The sequence below is a fragment of the Eriocheir sinensis genome, chromosome 41 (genome assembly GCF_024679095.1).
Source record: "Eriocheir sinensis breed Jianghai 21 chromosome 41, ASM2467909v1, whole genome shotgun sequence".
NCBI classification, from domain to species: Eukaryota; Metazoa; Arthropoda; class Malacostraca; order Decapoda; family Varunidae; genus Eriocheir; species Eriocheir sinensis.
The window spans coordinates 14336062-14358736 of record NC_066549.1 but is presented as its reverse complement, the minus strand read 5'-3'; the positions used below and the strand labels follow the sequence as shown (position 1 = coordinate 14358736).

General features: G+C 40.5%; 1 protein-coding gene across 3 annotated transcripts in view; it reads left to right on the top strand.

The window, feature by feature from the left end:
- Window positions 1-22675, top strand: part of LOC127009700 (ethanolamine kinase 1-like) — a 34645-nt gene continuing 11970 nt past the window's right edge. Inside the window, exons 1-6 of one of the 3 annotated variants that reach the window (XM_050883034.1) lie at window positions 1-144; window positions 3279-3420; window positions 5782-5916; window positions 9302-9463; window positions 14671-14762; window positions 20653-20879. In XM_050883034.1, coding sequence (XP_050738991.1) covers window positions 3301-3420; window positions 5782-5916; window positions 9302-9463; window positions 14671-14762; window positions 20653-20879 — 736 coding nt within the window. In that variant the 5' untranslated portion in view covers window positions 1-144; window positions 3279-3300. Of the gene's footprint in view, window positions 145-206; window positions 328-2582; window positions 2735-3278; window positions 3421-5781; window positions 5917-9301; window positions 9464-14670; window positions 14763-20652; window positions 20880-22675 lie in introns of those variants that run through there. The other 2 variants (XM_050883033.1, XM_050883035.1) reach the window with 2 other exon arrangements.

Sequence of the window (22675 nt, the reverse complement as noted above, 5' to 3'; positions counted from 1 at the left end):
CAGTACGATAACTTTATAAAAAAAATCTGGCAACCCTGCTGACAGACGTAAACATTGACAGTCGAAGCAAGTACGTGGAGGCTGGATGTGCACTTTAAGGGCGGGCCAGTGCTGTGAGAGAACTGCCGGTGTTCATATTTACAGGTATTTATGTAATTTATAAGGACGTTTGTCGTTGAAATCCGTATCAGTTGAAGGTGTCATATCGGTGGTCCTAAGATAGGGAGGGTAGTGGAAGCTGAGGGCAAAGGGGCAGATAAGCGCGTGACCTGCATGTGGACAAACTCTTCCGCCAGCTGCACACTCCTGCCACTCCAAGTACTTGAGGTCAGCTGATGTAATCTGACATGACTGGTATTATTAGTTCATTTAATGTCACTCAATATCCTTATATTATGACGGACAATTTACCGTTTCACCCAACCAACGATTTTCTGACGTGGTTCATGTTTTTCTGGTGATAGATTTCGTGAATTGCACGATTTTGTACCTCATTTCCGTCGCAAATGTCTACTTTTCGAGTTATGCCTCTTTTCAAGTTATGCCTATCCCCTGCCCTAAACGATCTTGGGGACCTGTGGGAACACAGGGTTTTTGGGTGGGGGAGCATAAATTCGACTATAATACGCATTTCAAATGAGGTTGAGAAATCAACAGAATCACATTAGAACACCAGTGAAAAGGCATAGCCTACATTTGTTTTCATGAGAGCGGTGCAGGCGGCCATTAGGAGGAAAGCAGTGTTGCCAACGATCCGCTAGGGGTGAGCAGTGTTACCAACAATTCGCTGCATAAGCGAGCATAGGTAAGTGAGCAGTGTTGCCAACCAATTTAGTGGAAATACCTGCCGCCACGGTGAGGAGTGTTGCCATTTCATTTTTTACAACAAAGGAAACAGCTTAGAGGCAAAAAAAAAAGGGAAACAATCATTTAAAAAATAACGCGAATCACTGCTCCTATAAAAAGGGTTCACAAGACTAGCCGGCGGTAGCAATATACATTCCGTCCAGTAATGGTAAGGGATTATATATCGTTTGAAAGGGGGGGGGGGGGACCTTGGTTAAGAGATGGGTCGAATAGGGCGATGTCAGTTAATTAGGTCGCAAGGTTCGGCTGGAATAATTTAAATATGCTCGCCCACTAGGACCCTCCGAATTCTCACTGGTCCCCCAAGATCGTTCTAATGGGGGGGGGAGGGGGGGGTCCAGGGAGGGCGAAGCCCCCCTTGGTTAGGAGGGGGGGGGTCGAGGGGGGGCAAAGCCCCCCTCAGTTAGTCAGGTCGTAAAGTTCGGTTGGAATAATTTAAATATGCTCCCCCACCAGACCACACCGGGGGAGGGGGGGTCCAGAGGGGGCGAAGCACCCCTTGGTTAGGAGGGGGGGTCGAGGGGTTGCGAAGCTCCCCTCAGTTAGCTAGGTCGTAAAGTTCGGTTGGAATAATTTAAATATGCTCCCCCACCAGAACATCCCGAATTCTCACGGGTCCCCCAAGAGCCCCCCTTGGTTAAGAAAGAAATGTCTTTTTTTTATTTTTTTATAGTGAATCACACTCAATCAGTCAATCGGTATCAGTCATCAGAATCAGTGATTCATTCATTCTGACTTTTCAGTTATTGCTCAAAATTAAATACTAAATGAATAACTCAGAGTAAATCTGTTCGTCACTCAACCCAAGGCGCCATGACTGCCCCTGACGATGACTGTACATGGCAGTGTACAACAGTACAAGCAAGCACTAACATGATCGCCGCTCAATCTCATGTCCCATACAAATTTTTCTTTGATGCATAACATAGACCATAGTACGTACTATATCTGTTTTTTAACTTCATTTTAATTTCTCTATTTTATCATTCTCTCTCTCTCTCTCTCTCTCTCTCTCTCTCTCTCTCTCTCTCTCTCTCTCTCTCTCTCTCTCTCTCTCTCTTCAATGTAGCCAAGATCAATATTGTTTGATTATAATAATAATAATAATTTATCATTATTATTATTATTATTATTATTATTATTATTATTATTATTATTATCATCTCCTCGTTGAAATTTCCACGTGGTTTCTTTACTGAAGCATGAGACACCAGGGCTTACAGCTTTCCCACGGGAGCCGCTATTAACAGTTGCAGTTGAATCATGAGTTGATGTGTTTTGTCTTAATATGTCGGACAGTTTGAATAATGTTTCACTCTTCCTCTCATGACTTTCCTATATTAGTAATCCTTCGTTTTCGCTCAAATGCTGGAGAATATTCCTCCCCTTCCCCCCTCCCCTTTCACCCCCCCTCCATATCCCTGCAGCTGCACCACCCTTCCTTCCTTCCTTCCCACCCCCCACTTCCTCCTCCCCCTTCCCTGTCCCCTCCCTCCTCCCTCGGAAAGTTGCATTCCCTCCCCTCCCCCTCCTCCCCTTCCCATCCTCTACTCCCTGGCCTGTCCCCCCTTCCTCCTCCCTTACCTCCCTCTCTCCCTCCCCCAGTCCTCCTTTATTTTTTGTTTTTTTTTGTAGCAAGTTATTAGTTAGTCAATGGATAGCCAGGATAGGCACTGAAGTATTTTTTTATATTGACTAGTGACTACCGCTACCACAGTACTGCACACCGTGTACTGCACTGGGAAAGATAAAAAATGGGACCGCACTACCGCAACCACACTACTGATTTTTCAGTACCGCGCCCACCTCTGTCCAAACCCCTTATGCAAGAGTTAACCAGCATCTTCACACTTTCATCCCTTCATTGGTAAACTCTGGAACAGCCTTCCTTTGTCTGTATTTCCTCCTGCCTATAACTTGACCTCTTTCAAGAAGAGTGTATCAAGACACCTCTCCACCCGAAATTGACCTCTCTTTTGGCTCTCTATACTATCGTCTGTTATGGGAGCGGCAAGTTGTGGGATTTTTTTCTACACTCTTTTTGTTGCCCTTGAGCTGTCTCCTTTGTTGTGAAAAAAAAAAGGCAATATTTTCTTGATTATTGTCATTCTATGCTAAAGCACATTCAGTATGTATTGAAACACAAGAGAGAAATGTTCAAGCACTGAATAAAGTACAAATCTGAGGAAAAATTGTTTTTTCCAGTCCGTCCTAATTTTTTTTTGCCAAAAGTGGGTGTCTTAAGTTTTTTGCGCTGACTGTAACTCACCTCCCTTGATTTAAGTGGTGTTCCTGTCTTTTTAACTAAAAAATTTCCCACCGTGAGTGTCATTTGAAAATCTAAAGATGTTAAGGCTTTTACTGTCTAGACCTCATTCCTGTTTATAAAATAATTTTTGTGATTGTTTCAGATAAGTTGTGAGTGCATTAAAAATGCCACTGCATATCAATTTGACAGTGGATGGTTCAAGCAGAGTTGGTTTGGAGGAAGGTGCCAAGAAGATAGCAGTGAAGTTGAAACCTGACTGGATTGAAGATAACTTACAGTATCAGGTATGATATCTTACCAAAAAAATTGAAATTTTCTTCTATTAGTTTATATGAATTAATGTGAAATAGATAGAAATTACAAAGCTACATGAAAAAAGATCTGGAGGAGTATAAGAATTAGGGTTGTTTGATTTAAATCAAGTTGATTTTTATCAAATTTTTTTTTAAAAATCAAGATTTAAATTATATGATTTTTTTAATATCTTTAATTTGAATCTTCATATTATTACAGGGCAACAATATAGAAGGGAAAGATAAACAGAGAAAACATTCTTTAACTTTGGTATCAATATTTCCCTATCAACTTCCCAAATTTTTGTGAGCTGGTTAGTTCATTATATATACGTATCTTCAATCAGTTACAAATGGTCTGTCCTTGTTCTGGGGCATGACGGGATGTTGGGCACCTTTTTGACGGATCTTGCTAAGGCAGAGGGATATTTCAAAAATATTTTACAAGATAAACCAATGTTCTTTTATACAGGTTGAGAATCCCTTATCCGAAATTCCTGGGACCAAAAGTGTTGCGGATTTCGAATTTTTTTGGATTTCGGAATATTTTATTTGAATAAAAATATAATGACAACTGAAATAAGTCGACATTTTATTTTTAAAGTAATGGTACAAGTAATGACTCTAGTCATGTTACGCTCATGCATGGAGGTGAAATTCAGATCTCACGTAAAAATAATGTTTTGTACTTACTGGACCAAAAAAAAAAAAAAAAAGATCACTGCTTACAAAATGAAGATAAATGCACCCCACACATTACAACTACACAGAGCACACAACGCGGTAATCACAATGAGTAACAAACGAAGATGTTACTGTGACGACTGCTGTCAACAAACTAACGCAAAGCAGCACACCAGAGTTGAAAGGTTGTGGACTGTGCTCCCGCCTAATCCCATCCTAACACCCGCCCGAAACCCGCAACCTTAGTCTCAAAAAACAACCCCAAAACAGCCCAAAACCATCACTGGATTCATAAATTGGACTGACAGAGCTGCTTTGCTTACTATTTGATTAACAAGATAAGAGAACACCCCGTGCTGTGGAACCACAGTCCAAAAAACTTTTTCTCCAGTCTATGAAAATTGTAGATCTCCCGGGGTTGTTTCCCTTTTCTTCTTCTTCTTCTTTTGACCTGTAATGCATGGCAGCGACAGTGAAAAGTAATAGAGAAAAATTGCAAAAGGGCATAAAAAAGCAAAATCAGGGAAAGAAAAGGACAGAAAAACTCCTAAGTTCAGAGTGAAGTGTATAAGTGTGCACTGTTAAGTTAAGTGCATGTTGTGAAGTATAAAAGTGTGGAGAAGGAGGACCTAAGAAGAGATACAAAGCATTACAGGTCAAAAGAAGAAGGAGGAGGTCTACTACACTGGCCGGTGTTGCAAGAACTATCTCCCTGATGAAATTAGTCATTCTACTGTCCACCACGCATGAGCGCTGTGGGAATACACAGCATTAAAAGTATTAATTTGTCTGGTTTTGTTCTAGTCTGTCCGCTTGTGATCTTTGCGAGCGCTGAGGGAAATTTGGAAACAGTAAACAAGTTGAACCACTCTGCGAGCTATTTTGCGGCGGCGGCAGTGGTTTACGTTCAATAGGCATTGAAAAGTCAATCATGTCACCTGAATTTATTATTTCATGGGAGAGTTTTAATTGGTATCTTAAAACTATGATATGTCATAGTTTCTGGTTATCTCTCACTTTACAGAGGGCGCCGAAAATACTGGGACGCGCCCACTCTGATCGCGCTGGTAAACTCTGGAACAATCTTCCTTCATCTGTATTTCCTCTTGCCTACGACTTGAACTCTTTCAAGAGAAGGGTATCAGGACACCTCTCCTCCCAAAATTGACCTCTCTTTCGGCCACCTCTTTTGATTCTTTTTTGTAGGAGCAGCGAGTAGCAGGCTTTTTTTATTATTGTTTCCTTTTTTTGTGCCCTTGAGCTGTCTCCTTTGTTGTAAAAAAAAAAAAAAAAAAAAAAAAGGGATAGGATACTAGGGTAAGATTCTCCCACTGCACTAACCATAAAGCGACATCTGAAAGGGAGGTCCCAGTATTTTAGCGCCCACTGTAGATTTAGAATCGTACAAAGTTCAGGTAAAGGCATGTGTTTAGTAATTTCTGCAGATGTGCACATTGACCCTTGTCTCTGGGAAGTCATCCCTCTTTTATGAGTATTTTCTCCATTGCTTGTCATGCTTTCCAATGAGGTCATATTTTGGTTCCCGCTTTGTTTGAGCCAAACTTGATGAACAGTTTTATTTATTGTGACGTAATCAAGACCAATTCAGTAATTTTTGAAGAGCTTTGAACTTCAAACAATAATTTTTTATTCTTTTATCTCCCCCAGGTGTATACAAGTGGCATCACAAACCAACTCATTGGTGTGTGGGATGGTGAAAGGGACAGCCAGGTCCTAGTGAGGGTGTATGGTCAAGGAACAGACATGTTCATTGATAGAGATGCAGAGAAGAGAAACATTGAGGTATGTATCAAGCGTATGTCATTTTTCTTTGCAATAAATATCTCTTGTTGGAGAAGATAAAGTATTATGTTATATAATATATATTAAAACAAAACAGTGATATTGAACGGTAATAAAGTTGATCCCACATCATGATGAATATAGTAGAGTATGCTGAGGAATTTCATCATATGGAGATGATGTTAGTATGAATGGACTTTGTCAGTGATGTTGGCAAGAAAGGCAGGGAGGACTGACTTGAAGGAGGTGGTGAAGGATTGTTTGCAAGCATTGAATGGAAATGGAAGAAACTTGTAAGGTTGATAATTTTTAATATGAGTCGTGAGGTGAAGAAATTTTGGTTTTTGAGGCATTAGAGGACACCAAGCTCCTTTTGCTTTATTCAGAAATAACAAGGTCATACATAGCATTCTTCAGTTTCCAGCCTTGAGTTGTATAAATCTTGTTGTGATAGCCCTTTTTTTTTTAAATGTTAACCAATGCAGTGATAAGCAGATCAAGTGCCATTTTGTTAGATTTCCTACTAAGAAGGCTTTAATAAAATAGGTATTTAAGTAATGTAATTGCACTAGACATGGATGAAAACTTTAAAGGCATAAGGCCTTTGATTTATTGCTAGAGTGTCTGCCACATGTCACAATTGGGTTTAAATCCCACGCAGGTCATTGGGAAAAGTATTTATTCCCAAGCAGATCAGTTTATTATATGCCTTGAGAAGTGTTAGATTCCCCCCATGGCAGTGGTAGCATGAGTGCATCTACTATATGTTGAAGCACGAGATAATTATCTACTTGGTGATGCAGTCATACCTCAGTTTACGAGTCTAATTTGTTTCGGAACATTGCTCACACACCAAAACACGCGTAAACCAAAACGAATTTCCCCATTGAAATTAATGTGAATCACATTAATACGTCCTATATCTAAAAAAAATATTCATATAAAAATCATTTTACAGAATTAAAGTAATTTTATTAACAAATAGCAATGATAAATAATATAAAACACAAATCAATGTGTTATGGTTGTTACGGAGACTCCCGCAACCACTAACTACACTCGGCCCTTGATTTAACGGATTAAAAGGGGGGAAGGGTGGTCCGTTGCTTGAAAATACAGTTTTGACATTTCTAAAGCCGGTGTCACACCGGACAAATCTACCCAGCCTCCCTTCTAGCTTTGAACAATATATATATATATATATATATATATATATATATATATATATATATATATATATATATATATATATATATCTATATATATATAGATAGATAGATAGATAGATAGATAGATAGATAGATATAGAGAGAGAGAGAGAGAGAGAGAGATTTTTTTTTTATTTTTTTTTTTTTTTATGATCCGGGCAGCCAGGCGCATGTGTGCGAATGGCCCCGGCCACGCGCCGGGCTTGAGCAGCTGATGGGCGGCTGCTGATGGTGGTGGCAATGATGGGTGTCGGCTGCGTGGCCCCTGCATCGGCGCTGCCCGGACGGTGCTTTCGTTGCGCTGCCCGGGCGGTGCTTTCGTTGCACTGCCCAGGCGGTGCTGCCGTTGGGGCCCGTGTGTGTGTGGCTGTGTTTATTGTGGGCCCGGGCTCCTCAATTTGCTAATTCTTGTTTTCCACATGTTGCGTGGGACTTCTTTCTTTGCTTTAATCTCTTCTTTTTCAAAAAGAAGAGATGGAAGAAAGGAAAGGGGTACCGTGCAACATGTGGAGGATGGGAATTGGCAAATTGAGAAGCCCAAACCCATAATAAACACAGCCACACACGCGTGGGCCCTGATGGGGATGCCGTTTGGGTGCTGCCTGTGCGGGGGCCTCGCTGCCAACGCTCATCATCACCATCACCATCATCAGCCGCCCGTCAGCTGTTCAGGGCCAGGCTCGGCGCACGGCCGGGGCTGTCTGCACGCATGCGCTTGGCCGCTCGGATGGGTGGCCAAGCACAAGATGTCGACGGTTTTCAATTTTCCCCATAAAGGCGGACACACACTATACGATGCGTCCTGTCCGGCGGCCGAAAACTGGGCAGAGCTAGAGGCCATGAGGCGGTGTGTTGGGGTGTAATTTGTGCGGTGCGCCCTCACGACATGGCCCGATGGCATTCTGTTTAGGGTTTTGATGTTTCTAAAGCTGGTGTCACACCGGACAAATCTACCCAGCAACAGACAGAATGTCCGTTGCTGGGTATTTGTCCGTTGAGATTTTGTGGCCTGTTAAATCCGAAATCCATTAAATCGGGGTCTGTTAAATCGAGGGTCGAGTGTATACTCGAAGTGTAGGTCGAGGCACCAGAACTACGTTCGACCACCAACGTGAAGCTAACCTGACGTATCATATGTCTGAGATGGAGGTCAACGGGAGTCATTCACGTCCAGGAGGGCATACTAGCTGCCGGGTATTTGTCCGTTGAGATTTTGTGGTTCGTTAAGTCCGAAATCCGTTAAATTGAGGTCCGTTAAATCGAGGGCCATCAACGCAGACTCTAGATTCTCTTGACAAGTGGATCAAAGATGAGTTCCGGAGGGGGGGGGTGGCATGAGCCAAGCAAGATGGCGTCACTATAAACACTTGCCTGTGCCTCAGTGGCCTGGGGCCGACCACCAGGCCCCACCAAATAAGTCTACCGGGGTCAAAGACCAAATGTAAAATGTAAAATAAAAAATAAAAAGTGTTACAGAACCAATGCAGTGCGTCCTCCCTTTACCAACCTCAGACAGGCACTGAGGCTTTATGTGTGTGAGTCTGTGTGTAGAGAAGAAAAGATGCCAGATATCGCTAAAATGGCAGCAGTTTCTTGAAAATAATTGTAATAATCAATGTGTTACATGCCCAGTACATACCATAAGGTCAAATTTGATGTATGGGGGTCCATTATATGTTCATAAGAAAAAATAATATGCAAATTTTAACAAAAAACTCCAGATTTAGACTGAATTTGCATATGCATCTCAGGAATAATTTTCTCAATTATTAGTTTTGACCAATTTTTACCATTTTTTGCCCGGCTGACCCCCTTAAAAGTTTATTTGGATTCTGCTAATGCTGTAATATTTATGATTTCAGCATGAATTTTAACTCGGCAAAAAAGATTCAAGAATTTAACCTACAAACATTTGAATTTTCAACTTGTGTTTGTACTATATATGGCAAATTGAATAACTCACATTAGGTTGGTTTTTATGCTGGGGTTATTCATAATTCTCTGTTATTTGAGGTTACTTCATTTGTAAAAACAGAACCAATATCTGATTCCCCATAAAATATAAATAGTAATTTATTGCATGGATAAATATATCTGATGACATTCATGTAAAATTTTAATTTTAATAATTGGCAGTTTACCTAGGTCTAAGAAAACTTCAGAAAATCTATTTTCAGATTTTGCATAGTGTTGGTTGTGCTCCTAAGTTGCATGCAGTTTTCAACAACGGGATATGTTATGGATTTACCATTGGGATCCCTTCAACGCCTTCTTTAATAATCCAAGAGCCTGTTTGGAGAGCAGTAACTCAAGAAATGGCAAAGGTTCATAGAACAGAGGTAATGTTAACTTTTTTACAATAGTTTTATGGATATAGTCAAAAGATTTTTTTTACAGCAAAAGAGGCAGCTCAAAAGCTTAAAAAAAAGCCATAGTACCTGCTTTCCCAAAGCAAGAGTATAATAATGTCAAACTTTAAAATTAAAAATAAGTTGAAGGCAATTTCAGAGTCTATCAGCAAAAGGGATGAAAGAATGAAGATGCTGGTTAACTCTTGCATAAAGAATTTGGACTGTATAGAGTTGACTAGAATAGAACATCTTTTAAAGTAAAGCCACAGAGGGGGTGGAGGCATGCAGTTAGACTATCAAGTCTCCATATCTACATATGTCCAGTTTCTCTTTTAATTTGTGAATACTTTCCTGCAATCACTTCTTTAACACATTTGTAGTGTGGTGACGGCCTGATGAGCGAGCCTCCCATAACCCATTCAGCGAATGGATTATGGGAGGCTCGCTCATCAGGCCGTCGGTGCACTACACATGTTACCCCATCGCCGCACTGCACATTAACTGCCATATGCACCACCAGTGGTACATTGCAAACTTCTAGTTACTGCCACATGTACCACCGGTGGTACATTAATGATGAGAAAAAGATAATTTGACTCTAAATTAGGTAGAAACACATAAAGAGATTAATTAAATGCAAGTTAATGATGACATTACCCAAAACAGTGATACTGAAGGACTTTTCGTCATATCAATATAATACTTTTTATCTAACAAAAAATGCATGTCTTGTAAATTTGGCTAGGCACATAAGAGCCTTTCCTTTGAAATTCAATTAAATATTTTTTTATTCTGATGCAAAAACAATTTTTCTAAGAAGTTATAACAAATGTTTTCATTAGATGTGCCATATTACTCGCTAAAACACAGAAAAGGAACCTTTCATTCAACAAAAAAGTCTCCTATTTATGGCCACACACATAAAAAGCAGTATCCTTGAAAATTCATATAAACATTCCCTTATTCCAATGGAAAGTAATCATTCTTAAATCATCTAACATTTTCCTATTTGTAGTGCCATCATTACTCCTCAGGGTACAAAAAAATCAACTTTTCATCTCACATATAAAGAGCATGTGGTCTGTTTATTGGAAGGCATATAAACAGCAGTATCCTTGAAAAGTCAGCTAAATATTCTTTTTTTCTGAATCAAAAACAATGATCCTAAATAGAATACAATTTAAACAAAGTCTATTGCCTTTATTACTCATCAGAGTGCTTTCTCAATGATTTTTTATAAGTATTATTTCTTGAGACATACAGTATTTATCCTTTATGGGATTGGAAAAAGCAGACATTAATTGTAAATATATAATCTTTTTGTTCCACCGGTGGCCAGATTCTGAAAATTTCATTATGAATCGTAATTGTGTTGCCATATCGGTGTACCATGACTTTTGGGGTTGTTTTACAGAGTATTTAAGGAGTATAATAAACTACTGCCTCTTTGTGCTACTGCTGCTATAGCACTGAGCGTAACCACATGGGAAAATTAATGGCACCACAAGGGAGTTCCAATATTGCTCTTCGGCAGTTAATGTGTTTATCCATTCTAAGCATCTATGCCTCTGTGTGGACAGCAGCATTTCTCAACATCTTTCATGCATCAAGTCTTCCTCAGTTTGTTCTTGTGTTTTTTCTTTCTGTGTGTTTCTCAAGTTTCATGGTCCTCTTTCTGACTGGACAATCAGGTTTCCTCTGCTTACCTCTTCCAGTTAATGTTATTTGATAATTTCTTTTAAGCTTCCCTCATATGTTAAACTTGTCAATAGTGGAACCATTTTTTGTTGCAGATCTTTGTATTATTTCTGGTTTACTTATGTTTTTTTTGTTTTTGTGTGTGTGTGTGTGTGGTATGTGTGTGCGAGGGAACCACACAGTTGCTTCATATCCTAGTTTTGGTTTTATTTGCTGTTACTATTAGTCTCATCATGTCCTCATCTGTATAATGAAAAGTATTAATTATATATGTTAACATTTTGTATGTGGTCCTTAATATGCTATTAACCCCTTCGCGCCGGATGTTCAAAAAGCCCGCCTGGCTGATATACGGCGTGCTCGGCCGCGCGCGGTAAACCTGAGCCGGCATGTGTCTGCTTGTCGCCTCCGTATATTATGCTGCTGAAAGCCCTCATTACATGTATCCCGTATTTGCAAAGCAGCATACACAACGAGGCAACATATACCTGCTATGCATAATATAAATTGCGTCAACGCGAAATAAAAAAAAAAGCGAAATAAAGAAAGGGGGGAAAGGGGCAAGGGGGAAAGAAATAGAGAAAGCAGATGATTGTGTAGAGGAGGAAGAATGTCGAGAAATTATCAGAGAGAGAGAGAGAGAGAGAGAGAGAGAGAGAGAGAGAGAGAGAGGTGGGCGAGACGTGATGGTGTCGGCGCCATCGTTGCCAGATTATCATACTCGTAGCCTCGTATTTACCGGTTTCTGAGCCATAACTATTGCCAAAACACACCAATAATTAACCATTCTAATGATAACTGTATATGAAGGCAATTATTGGGGTCGAGGAGGCAGATTTTTGGGTCGGAAATTGGCAGACAGGAGGCCGAGTACGACAATCTGGCAACGTTGGTCGGTGCCTCGGTGTCTGAGAGAGAGAGAGAGAGAGAGAGAGAGAGAGAGAGAGAGAGAGAGAGAGAGAGAGAGAGAGAGAGAGAGAGAGAGAGAGCCAATGAGACTTCCTAATTTTAGACACAAGGCAGGAAAAAGGCGGTGCATACTGTAGCTCATTTTTTGTGATTGGTGGGAACAAGGATGGTGGGAGGAGCAATAAGATTTCAAGGACAGCATACGGCGTCTTTACTTAGTAACCAACACAAAGTACGGGACAACTCAATAGAAGAAGAAACGGAATAAAAATATGACGCCTACATAGGCGTCATCGTATATGCTACTGGGGTTTCATGACGCCTACGTAGGCGTCATCGTATTAAAGGGGTTAATATGTTTATTCAGTGATAGTGCGTCTTGTTTATCCAGTGATAGTGTCTTGTTTATCTAGTGATAGTGTATCTTGTATTACCACTCCTAAATATTTCTTCTGGCTTTCTTTATTACTTCCACTCATAGTTCATAGTTCCATGTGAGCCTATATTTGCTTTGTCATTTCAAACACATAATGTTCTTTGAATCAAATTTCACTTCCCACTTTTGACTCCAGTTGTATATCTTGTATATGTCTCCTAGCAACTCATCACAATCTCTTGTCTTTCACTCTCCTCATTAACCTTAAGTCATCTGCAAATAGGCTGACATAGCTGCTTAGTTCATCCATCATATCATTTTCATATGTCAAGAGTCTTATTGATCCCAGCACTTGACCCCCGCAACACTCTGCTTGCAACTTCCCTCCATTCAGACTGTTCATTCCTTAGAAATGTCCTCATTTGCCTTTCTTATGGATCAAGAATTTTCTATCCATTTCAATTCAGCCCCCTTCACCCCAGACCCCAGACTCTTTGGAAGGTTCTGGACAGGGAATTGGTACATGGCCTCATGAGACCTGGGGGAATGTAAGAGTGTCTAGGGGAAGGTGGTGTCTGAGTGGTCAACCTGCAGATGTGGTGTCCTGGAGGACCCAGGTTCAAGTCCCACCTCCCAATAAAAGCTGACAATTTTCAGTCATTACTGAGTGGCTTAAGACTACTCATATGCTGTCCTGATGACCAACTGTCAACCTGGACTCTAGCAAAACTTTAAAGAAAATTAACCAGGGATGGAGTATTTGTATTCATTATTCGTATTTGAATACATTCGAATATCATATTTGGATGTATTTGTATTTGAATAATTATTGATAGAAATTAAAGTATTTTCATTCATATTTAAATACAAGGGAAAATTATTCTTATTCTTCAAATATTCTGACAAATACTTCAGATTTTTTTAACAGAAATAACAGCCATTGTTCCTGACAACTTTAGCCTCCTGGGTGGACTTGTAATTGTCGTTTATAGCACAGGTTCGCAGACTGTGGCAGCATGGCGTCTGGAGTCTGATTCAGTTGCCACTTGCCACTGTGAACAGTGAGTGTGTAGTCCACTCATATGTCACTGTTCATGAGTTCATTTTACTTTTGCATAACTTAAGAACAGTGCTATACCCATTTACATCAAGAAGGTATTTTGCAATGAAGAGTATTCATGAATACTTTCATGAAGTATTCATATTTGTATTTGAATTAAAACCATTTCAGTGTATTCAAATTCGTATTCGTATTTGTTGGAATTTGAAGTATTCATATTGGTATTCGAATACACAACTCTTGTATTCACTCCATCCCTAGAATCTACCTATATGGCCATTTGTCCAAACGTCCAAACCCAAATTTGAGTAAATTGGAGGTAGAGGTGACATGTGGCAATCAGTGAGTCACTCCCAGGTCACTTGACAGCAGGAGTGTCAGGGTTGGATGCCGGCTGTCACAGATGGGTTTATTTTGTAACCAAAAATACCTAGTAAAAATGATTTTTTAGTGCAAGAATATACTGGTGGCTACATGGGTATGAGAGGAGCATGCTAATGCACACCCCATGCTGTATAGCAACGCTCATATTCCTTCCATTTTTAGCCATTTCTCATCCACTCAAAGCTTCAAGTTAGCTGAAGTAGATGGGTTAATTGGAGTTAAGGAGGGTAGCATGAGCCAAGCAATATGCCACCATGAAACACTTGCTTGTCCCTCTAACAGTCGAGGGCCAACCAGCAGGCCCAATCAAGAAAGCTTACTGGTGCTGTGGGTTGAATGGAAAAAAAGATAAGGAGTGGGGTGCCAAACTGTCATGTGTTTCAATGCCTCTGGAAAAAGGGGACGCAGGGTGAAATGTTTATGTGTGTGTGTGTATGTGTCTGTAGAAATTAGATGCAGTGAAACTATATGTCTGTCTGTCTGTATGTAGTGTTTGTATATGTGCAAGTTATGTATGGCAAGTTTATGTCAATGTGTATGTGGGTGCTTGCTTGAACACCTGTAGATTCTCATGGGGGTGGGGGGGAATGTGAGGGAGCTTTATGGATAGCAACAGACTGGCAGGCTGGATAGGGATGCAGGTGTGACTGTTATCACAATTGGTTGGATCCTCACTTACCCTTACATTAATTTGTAGTATGTTTAACTGGGTGTAGTACATGTAATTCTTCTGCAGTGAAAGTTGCTTATGGCTCTTTTTATTTCTAGGGAGGAGATAAAACAAGACCATCGACTTTTCTGAAAATCCGTCATTTTTTGGACCTTGTGCCTGAAAAATTTGAATCAGAGAAGCAAAACAGGTTGGTTAAATCATAATAATAAGGGATAAAAGTGCATTCATTTTCACTAAATTTTCTTTAGATTTGAGGCGCTCCGCAGCAGAAGGGTACTAAGCGCCATTTGGCCGAAAAACAAAATTTTCATACCAACTGAATCTCTAAACCTTGGTCTACATACTGGTGGAGGTAGTTCTCTTATTCAGAGACATTCATAGGGTCAAAAATCTCCTTGAATATAAGTATTTTTTTTCCTTTATCAGAGTACAGAATCCCTGTCCTGAGATTGCCGCTGTGGAAGGGTACTAAGTCATCACACACTGGCCAAGCCAATTGGAGAGTCGTGCCACATGACATCAGAGTGTCTGCCCAATCAGTGTGCTAGATTCACTATGCCTCTGCCTTCATGCTCCCTCCAGAGGAGGAGGAGGAAATAATTAAAGGAGGAGGAGGAGGAAATATGGGTTTGGGCAGAGAAAGAGGAATAGGGAAGGTGTTTAAAATAAAAATACCTGTGTTGACCCTCGCAGTCTTAGGATTATTTAAGGAATGCCAGGTGGCTGCCTTCGTTAAGCCCTCGGTGGCTGTAGGATATGGGCGGGTGTGTGAACACCTGAGAAACTGACCGCGTACACCTGACTGTCTTGGTGAGGGAGTGCCTGTGAAAAGATTAGCCGACCTCACTAATCCTGGAAAATTACAGACTTAACGAGCGGTACCAGGAGTAATTATACCCCTGGGAATAAATGGGGCGGGGTTCAGGGACGATTGGCAATTGGCAACGAACAAGAAAATACAGTGAGTTGTGATCTGACCGTTTACTATAGTAATAAAAGAAATAAAATACTCGCTATAATAAGTAATAATGTATCACTCGGGTTTGTGTTTAAACAATGTGTGTGCTGTTGTTGAAATACTATACTTTGTTGCCCTGTGACAGGTACAGGAAGCAGTAAAATTATAACACTTAACGTTCCACAGCGGCGGTGATGTCTGCTCAGCTGTGAAGTGATGAAGTTACCGATGAACGATGTACCTCTTCAAGTAATATCAACTATAGTTAAAATCCCCGATGACATATAAAGATTGCACAACACACTTGGTGAACACAAAACCACGGAAGCACGGTGAGCACTAAATCACAGAATCACGGTGAACACTAAATCACGGAATCACAGTGAGCACTAAATCACGGAATCACGGTGAACACTAAATCACGGAATCACGGTGAACACTAAATCACGGAATCACGGTGAACACTAAATCACGGAATCACGGTGAACACTAAATCACGGAATCACGGTGAACACTAAATCACGGAATCACGGTGAACACTAAATCACGGAATCATGGTGAACACTAAATCACGGAATCACGGTGAACACTAAATCACAGAATCACGGTGAACACTAAATCACAGAATCATGGTGAACACTAAATCACGGAATCATGGTGAACACTAAATCACGGAATCACGGTGAACACTAAATCACGGAATCACGGTGAACACTAAATCACAGAATCACGGTGAACACTAAATCACGGAATCACGGTGAACACTAAATCACAGAATCACGGTGAACACTAAATCACAGAATCATGGTGAACACTAAATCACGGAATCATGGTGAACACTAAATCACGGAATCACGGTGAACACTAAATCACGGAATCACGGTGAACACTAAATCACAGAATCACGGTGAACACTAAATCACGGAATCATGGTGAACACTAAATCACGGAATCATGGTGAACACTAAATCACAGAATCACGGTGAACACTAAATCACGGAATCACGGTGAACACTAAATCACGGAATCACGGTGAACACTAAATCACAGAATCACGGTGAACACTAAATCACGGAATCATGGTGAACACTAAATCACGGAATCATGGTGAACACTAAATCACAGAATCACGGTGAACACTAAATCACAGAATCACGGTGAACACTAAATCACGGAATCATGGTGAACACTAAATCACGGAATCATGGTGAACACTAAATCACGGAATCATGGTGAACACTAAATCACAGAATCACGGTGAACACTAAATCACGGAATCATGGTGAACACTAAATCACAGAATCACGGTGAACACTAAATCACAGAATCATGGTGAGCACTAAATCACGGAATCACGGTGAACACTAAATCACGGAATCACGGTGAACACTAAATCACGGAATCACGGTGAACACTAAATCACAGAATCACGGTGAACACTAAATCACGGAATCATGGTGAACACTAAATCACAGAATCACGGTGAACACTAAATCACGGAATCACGGTGAACACTAAATCACAGAATCACGGTGAACACTAAATCACGGAATCACGGTGAACACTAAATCACAGAATCACGGTGAACACTAAATCACAGAATCACGGTGAACACTAAATCACAGAATCACGGTGAACACTAAATCACGGAATCATGGTGAACACTAAATCACGGAATCATGGTGAACACTAAATCACAGAATCACGGTGAACACTAAATCACAGAATCATGGTGAGCACTAAATCACGGAATCACGGTGAACACTAAATCACGGAATCACGGTGAACACTAAATCACGGAATCACGGTGAACACTAAATCACAGAATCACGGTGAACACTAAATCACGGAATCATGGTGAACACTAAATCACGGAATCATGGTGAACACTAAATCACAGAATCACGGTGAACACTAAATCACAGAATCACGGTGAACACTAAATCACAGAATCATGGTGAACACTAAATCACAGAATCACGGTGAACACTAAATCACGGAATCACGGTGAACACTAAATCACAGAATCACGGTGAACACTAAATCACAGAATCACGGTGAACACTAAATCACAGAATCACGGTGAACACTAAATCACGGAATCACGGTGAACACTAAATCACGGTGAACACTAAATCACGGAATCACGGTGAACACTAAATCACAGAATCATGGTGAACACTAAATCACAGAATCACGGTGAACACTAAATCACGGTGAACACTAAATCACGGAATCACGGTGAACACTAAATCACAGAATCATGGTGAACACTAAATCACAGAATCACGGTGAACACTAAATCACAGAATCACGGTGAACACTAAATCACAGAATCATGGTGAACACTAAATCACAGAATCACGGTGAACACTAAATCACAGAATCACGGTGAACACTAAATCACAGAATCACGGTGAACACTAAATCACAGAATCACGGTGAACACTAAATCACAGAATCACGGTGAACACTAAATCACGGAATCACGGTGAACACTAAATCACGGTTAACACTAAATCACGGAATCACGGTTAGCACTAAATCACGGAGTCACGGTTAACACTAAATCATGGAATCACGGTGAACACGGAATCACGGTGAACACTAAATCACGGTGAACACTGAATCACGGAATCACGGTGAACACGGAATCACGGTTAACACTAAATCACGGTGAACACTAAATCACGGAATCACGGTGAACACTAAATCACGGAATCACGGTGAACACTAAATCACGGTGAACACTAAATCACGGAATCACGGTGAACACTAAATCACAGAATCACGGTGAACACTAAATCACAGAATCACGGTGAACACTAAATCACAGAATCACGGTGAACACTAAATCACAGAATCACGGTGAACACTAAATCACGGAATCACGGTGAACACTAAATCACGGTGAACACTAAATCACGGAATCACGGTGAACACTAAATCACGGAATCACGGTGAACACTAAATCACGGAATCACGGTGAACACTAAATCACAGAATCATGGTGAACACTAAATCACGGAATCACGGTGAACACTAAATCACGGAATCACGGTGAACACTAAATCACAGAATCATGGAGAACACTAAATCACAGAATCACGGTGAACACTAAATCACGGAATCATGGTGAACACTAAATCACGGAATCATGGTGAACACTAAATCACGGAATCACGGTGAACACTAAATCACGGAATCATGGTGAACACTAAATCACAGAATCACGGTGAACACTAAATCACGGAATCACGGTGAACACTAAATCACGGAATCATGGTGAACACTAAATCACAGAATCACGGTGAACACTAAATCACGGAATCACGGTGAACACTAGGACAGCGGGTGCGGGTGTGAGAGCGTGGATGCAAGCCGGAGCAAGCGGGGGTCGTGACCTTAGCCTGGGAGGGTCAGGAAACGAGTGTCTCAACTTTGCTCTCAGTTCTTGAACCTCCACCTCAATGACATTATTCTGTTGTCTACCTCATTCACCGAGTCGGACACTGAAACATTTCTTCATAACAAACGGAACCAACTGTCTCACTGATCTTTTATGTTTTTCACTTTTCACTTCTTTTTACTTTGGGGTTCTTGTTTCTCACTCCGGCCCGCAACCTGCTCCGGAAAGTCTCATCTGCCCTTCCCTTCGAAAAGGTTGCCCGCCCCTGGCCTAGGGGTTGTTGTTACTGGTACGAGATCAAAACTCAAAACACTTCCGTTTAGCGCAATAGTTCCCAGATGGCCCCAGAATGAAATATATACATTTATAAATTATTAGATAATGATTACAAATGAAAATAATGCTAAAATATAAAATTAACATAAGTCTGTCAGATCGTTGTCTTGATGCTGTAGATGTGAGACGGCCATTGTTGGTGTAGATACTAGATGGATGTTGTTGTTTTTGGCGCTAACACCTTACACAGACAAAATATGGCATCATTGTAAATAGTAATGCCCAGTTCAGTAATAGTTACAGTATTTTGTGAATAAAATCCTTGGTAATTTTGTCGAGGTAATGAATAGCTTTACGCTGAAGCCATAGCCATAATTTATATCAAGAAAGTGGCATTAGCTGATAACGCTTTGTGCACTTACCATGAAACATGATTATGCGCGTGCAGCCAGAACTGCACAGTGAGTGAATCTACCAACCAACCCTTTTGTTTACCATTGTTTACCATTTCAAAGCCACAGCTGCTCGGTGCAAGAGCACTGTAACTCTTCAACCAACAGTGGAACACTTTGAACAAAGAGAAGGGCAGAGAGCAATATACGGTCTCATAGTCATAATTGTTCACCAACAGTTATGATGATCACTGATAAACTGATATGATACTTCCTAAAGGAATAAAAGCCACTGAGATGTGTGTAATAAAATGTTCGTTTATAATGAAGTAAGGTGGCCAAATGTAATACTGGGTAGGTGGTGGCTGAGTGGTAGCGTGCTGGGCCCACATTCATCGTGTGATGGACGACACGAGTTTGAATCCCCACGCTACCACCTCAGATTTTTCAGTCACCGCCGAATGGCTTAAAACTATCCACATGCTGTCCTGAAGACCACCCATCAACCCGGACTCTAGAGGAAACCGTCCAAGTGAATCATGAGCCAAGAGAAGATGGCGCCACTAAAAAAAAAACACCTGCCTGCGCCAATACGGGCTGGGGCCGACTACCATCCAGGCCCCTCAAGCAAGCCTACTGGCGCCATAGGCATTGATGTAAAAAAATAAATAAATAAATAAGAATGTATACATTAAATTCAGGGAAATGTAGATTTTTTTTTTTTTTTTTTTTTTTTTTTAAATATATGTAGCCAAATTATAGGTACGTATTATACTATGGTGCATCTTATATGGTGGGAAATACAGTACTTTCAGTTAAGAGGGGATTTTAAACTTTTAGTGTGTTAAAAATCTTAAGGCATTGACAAAGTAGATTTTTTTTCATTTCATGATCATCACATTTTTCCAAATCTCAAATATAGTTGCTCCTTTGGTATCTTGTGAGGAGAAGCAATTATCTAAAACATTTATCTTTTATTGTCATTCCCAGAAAAGCAAATCAGAGATTACAGCTTTTTTTTTTTTTTTTTTTTTTTTTTTAGATTGGATGAACACAAGTACAACAAAAGGCTGTTAGATCAAGAAATCACTGAACTTGAAAAGATTCTCACTAGTTTGGGATGTCCAGTTGTCTTCTCCCATAATGACATTCTTCTGGGTAATGTAATCTGGAATGAAAACACAAAAACAGCCTCTTTCATAGACTTTGAGTATGGAGCAGCAAATTACCAGGCTTTTGACATTGGCAACCACTTCAATGAATTTGCAGGTAAGATATTCAATATACTCTGTCTGTATTGGCTGTAAGATGCATTTTTTTCAGGAGAGCAGGTCTAAAAAGCAATGTGCATTCTGTTCACTGGAGGTCAAAAGTTTAACCTTTAGCCAGCAGCAGAATTCATCAAGCTGTGAGGTGACTATATGTAGATGCTTCATATATCATGCCCTATATTTCCCAGCAAAAATTTTATGTAGCTGATAACATAGGATTGCTTTTAAGACAAAATATTGCAAGTGGCAAATTGTGAGTGCCCATGGTTCATGTGACTTAATACTCAAAGTCTCAGTCTGGTCCTAGCTGTCAGAAGTATCTAGAGCTGTGATATATATCAAGTTGCACTGTCCATAACTCCATGCATTAAGCTGTACCACACATCAGAACAATTTCCAAAGTAAGAGAGGGGAACCTCACAGCAATAAAGAGATAGAAAATATACCATATAAAGTAAGTGTAGTGCAACAATTTAGTAAGGAAGGGTGGAGGGAAGCCACATTCAGGTCACAATTCTAGGACCCAACTTTGACTGAGTGTGACTCCTTTTACCTTGTGAAAATATGAACAAAATCCACTTACAGACCTAAAGCTTTGGATGTAAACATACAGGAACATTTCCATATTGTAATAAAATCTATGAAGAGATGATGCTAAAATCTTACATATTGCTGTGATTCATATTTATTCTGCAGTCCTATGGTCAGCAGTTACTATATATAAATGATACTGTTTATCGGGCGCTGTTCAGCAACTGTTGCAGGGATAAAGTTACTACAGTACCCTCCCGAGTGTCACGCTATCCGAGTTTCGCAATCCTCTAATTTCGTGCTTAGTCCTAAATTCTTACCATCCCGACATTCATGCATTATTGCTTCGAGTTTCATGCTGCTTTGTCATGTACAGGCCACTTCTCCCTACCATCGGCATCACCCGTGCTTCCTAGAGGTGGTGCCATACTGGCTGTTTTCTTCTAACCGTTGGGGCTACTGGCAACTGCGGTTGCCCGTATGCCCAACTGGCAGTAAGTTGTTGGTTGTCCGTATGGATGGAAAACAGTTGGGGATACGTGCAACCGTGCGACTGTATGTAAACATACAGACGAAGGCAGTTGCCAAGGAGTGAGGATCAGTGGAAAATGGCCTTCCAAGAAACTCGTACAGTGGACTGGCAGAGCTGCTTTTTCTACTATTTAATGACAAAATAAGACAACACCCCGTGCTGTGGGACCACAGTTAAAAAACTTTTCTCCATTCTATGTACTGGAATAAACACGCGGATAACTGCTGGACCAATCAGCTGACACGCTCTTCTTCTTGTTACCACAACTTGCCGACCTCGCAAGAAAATAACTGATATGCTGGTGACTGAGATCCTGACTATAGTCTTCCAAATATGTCGAGGCCAGTCTGGCGGGGCCCTGAATGGAAAGTCCCCTGGTGCGGCTTTGCCAGATGTACTAGCAACAATTATTGTCTCATTGTTTGATTACTTTAAATGAAACTTCATAATAGTGCATTTATATAAATTTCTAATAAGGATGTATAGAGAGCTTTGAATATTGTTCTAGTGGAATAATAACAATGACTTTGTATAGATACCACAAAATGTGGCAACTCTGTTCTCCAATGTTGCTATTTCTGAGGCTGGGTCAAGGGTACATTGACTGCGCTAATCCACAGGTACATGAGAGGTCGATTCTCATGATAACCCGACACACACACACACAAGTGTGTGGTTCATGGTGACGAGAGGAAGGAAAGAAAAAATCTAACAGGAAAGGAGAAAGGATG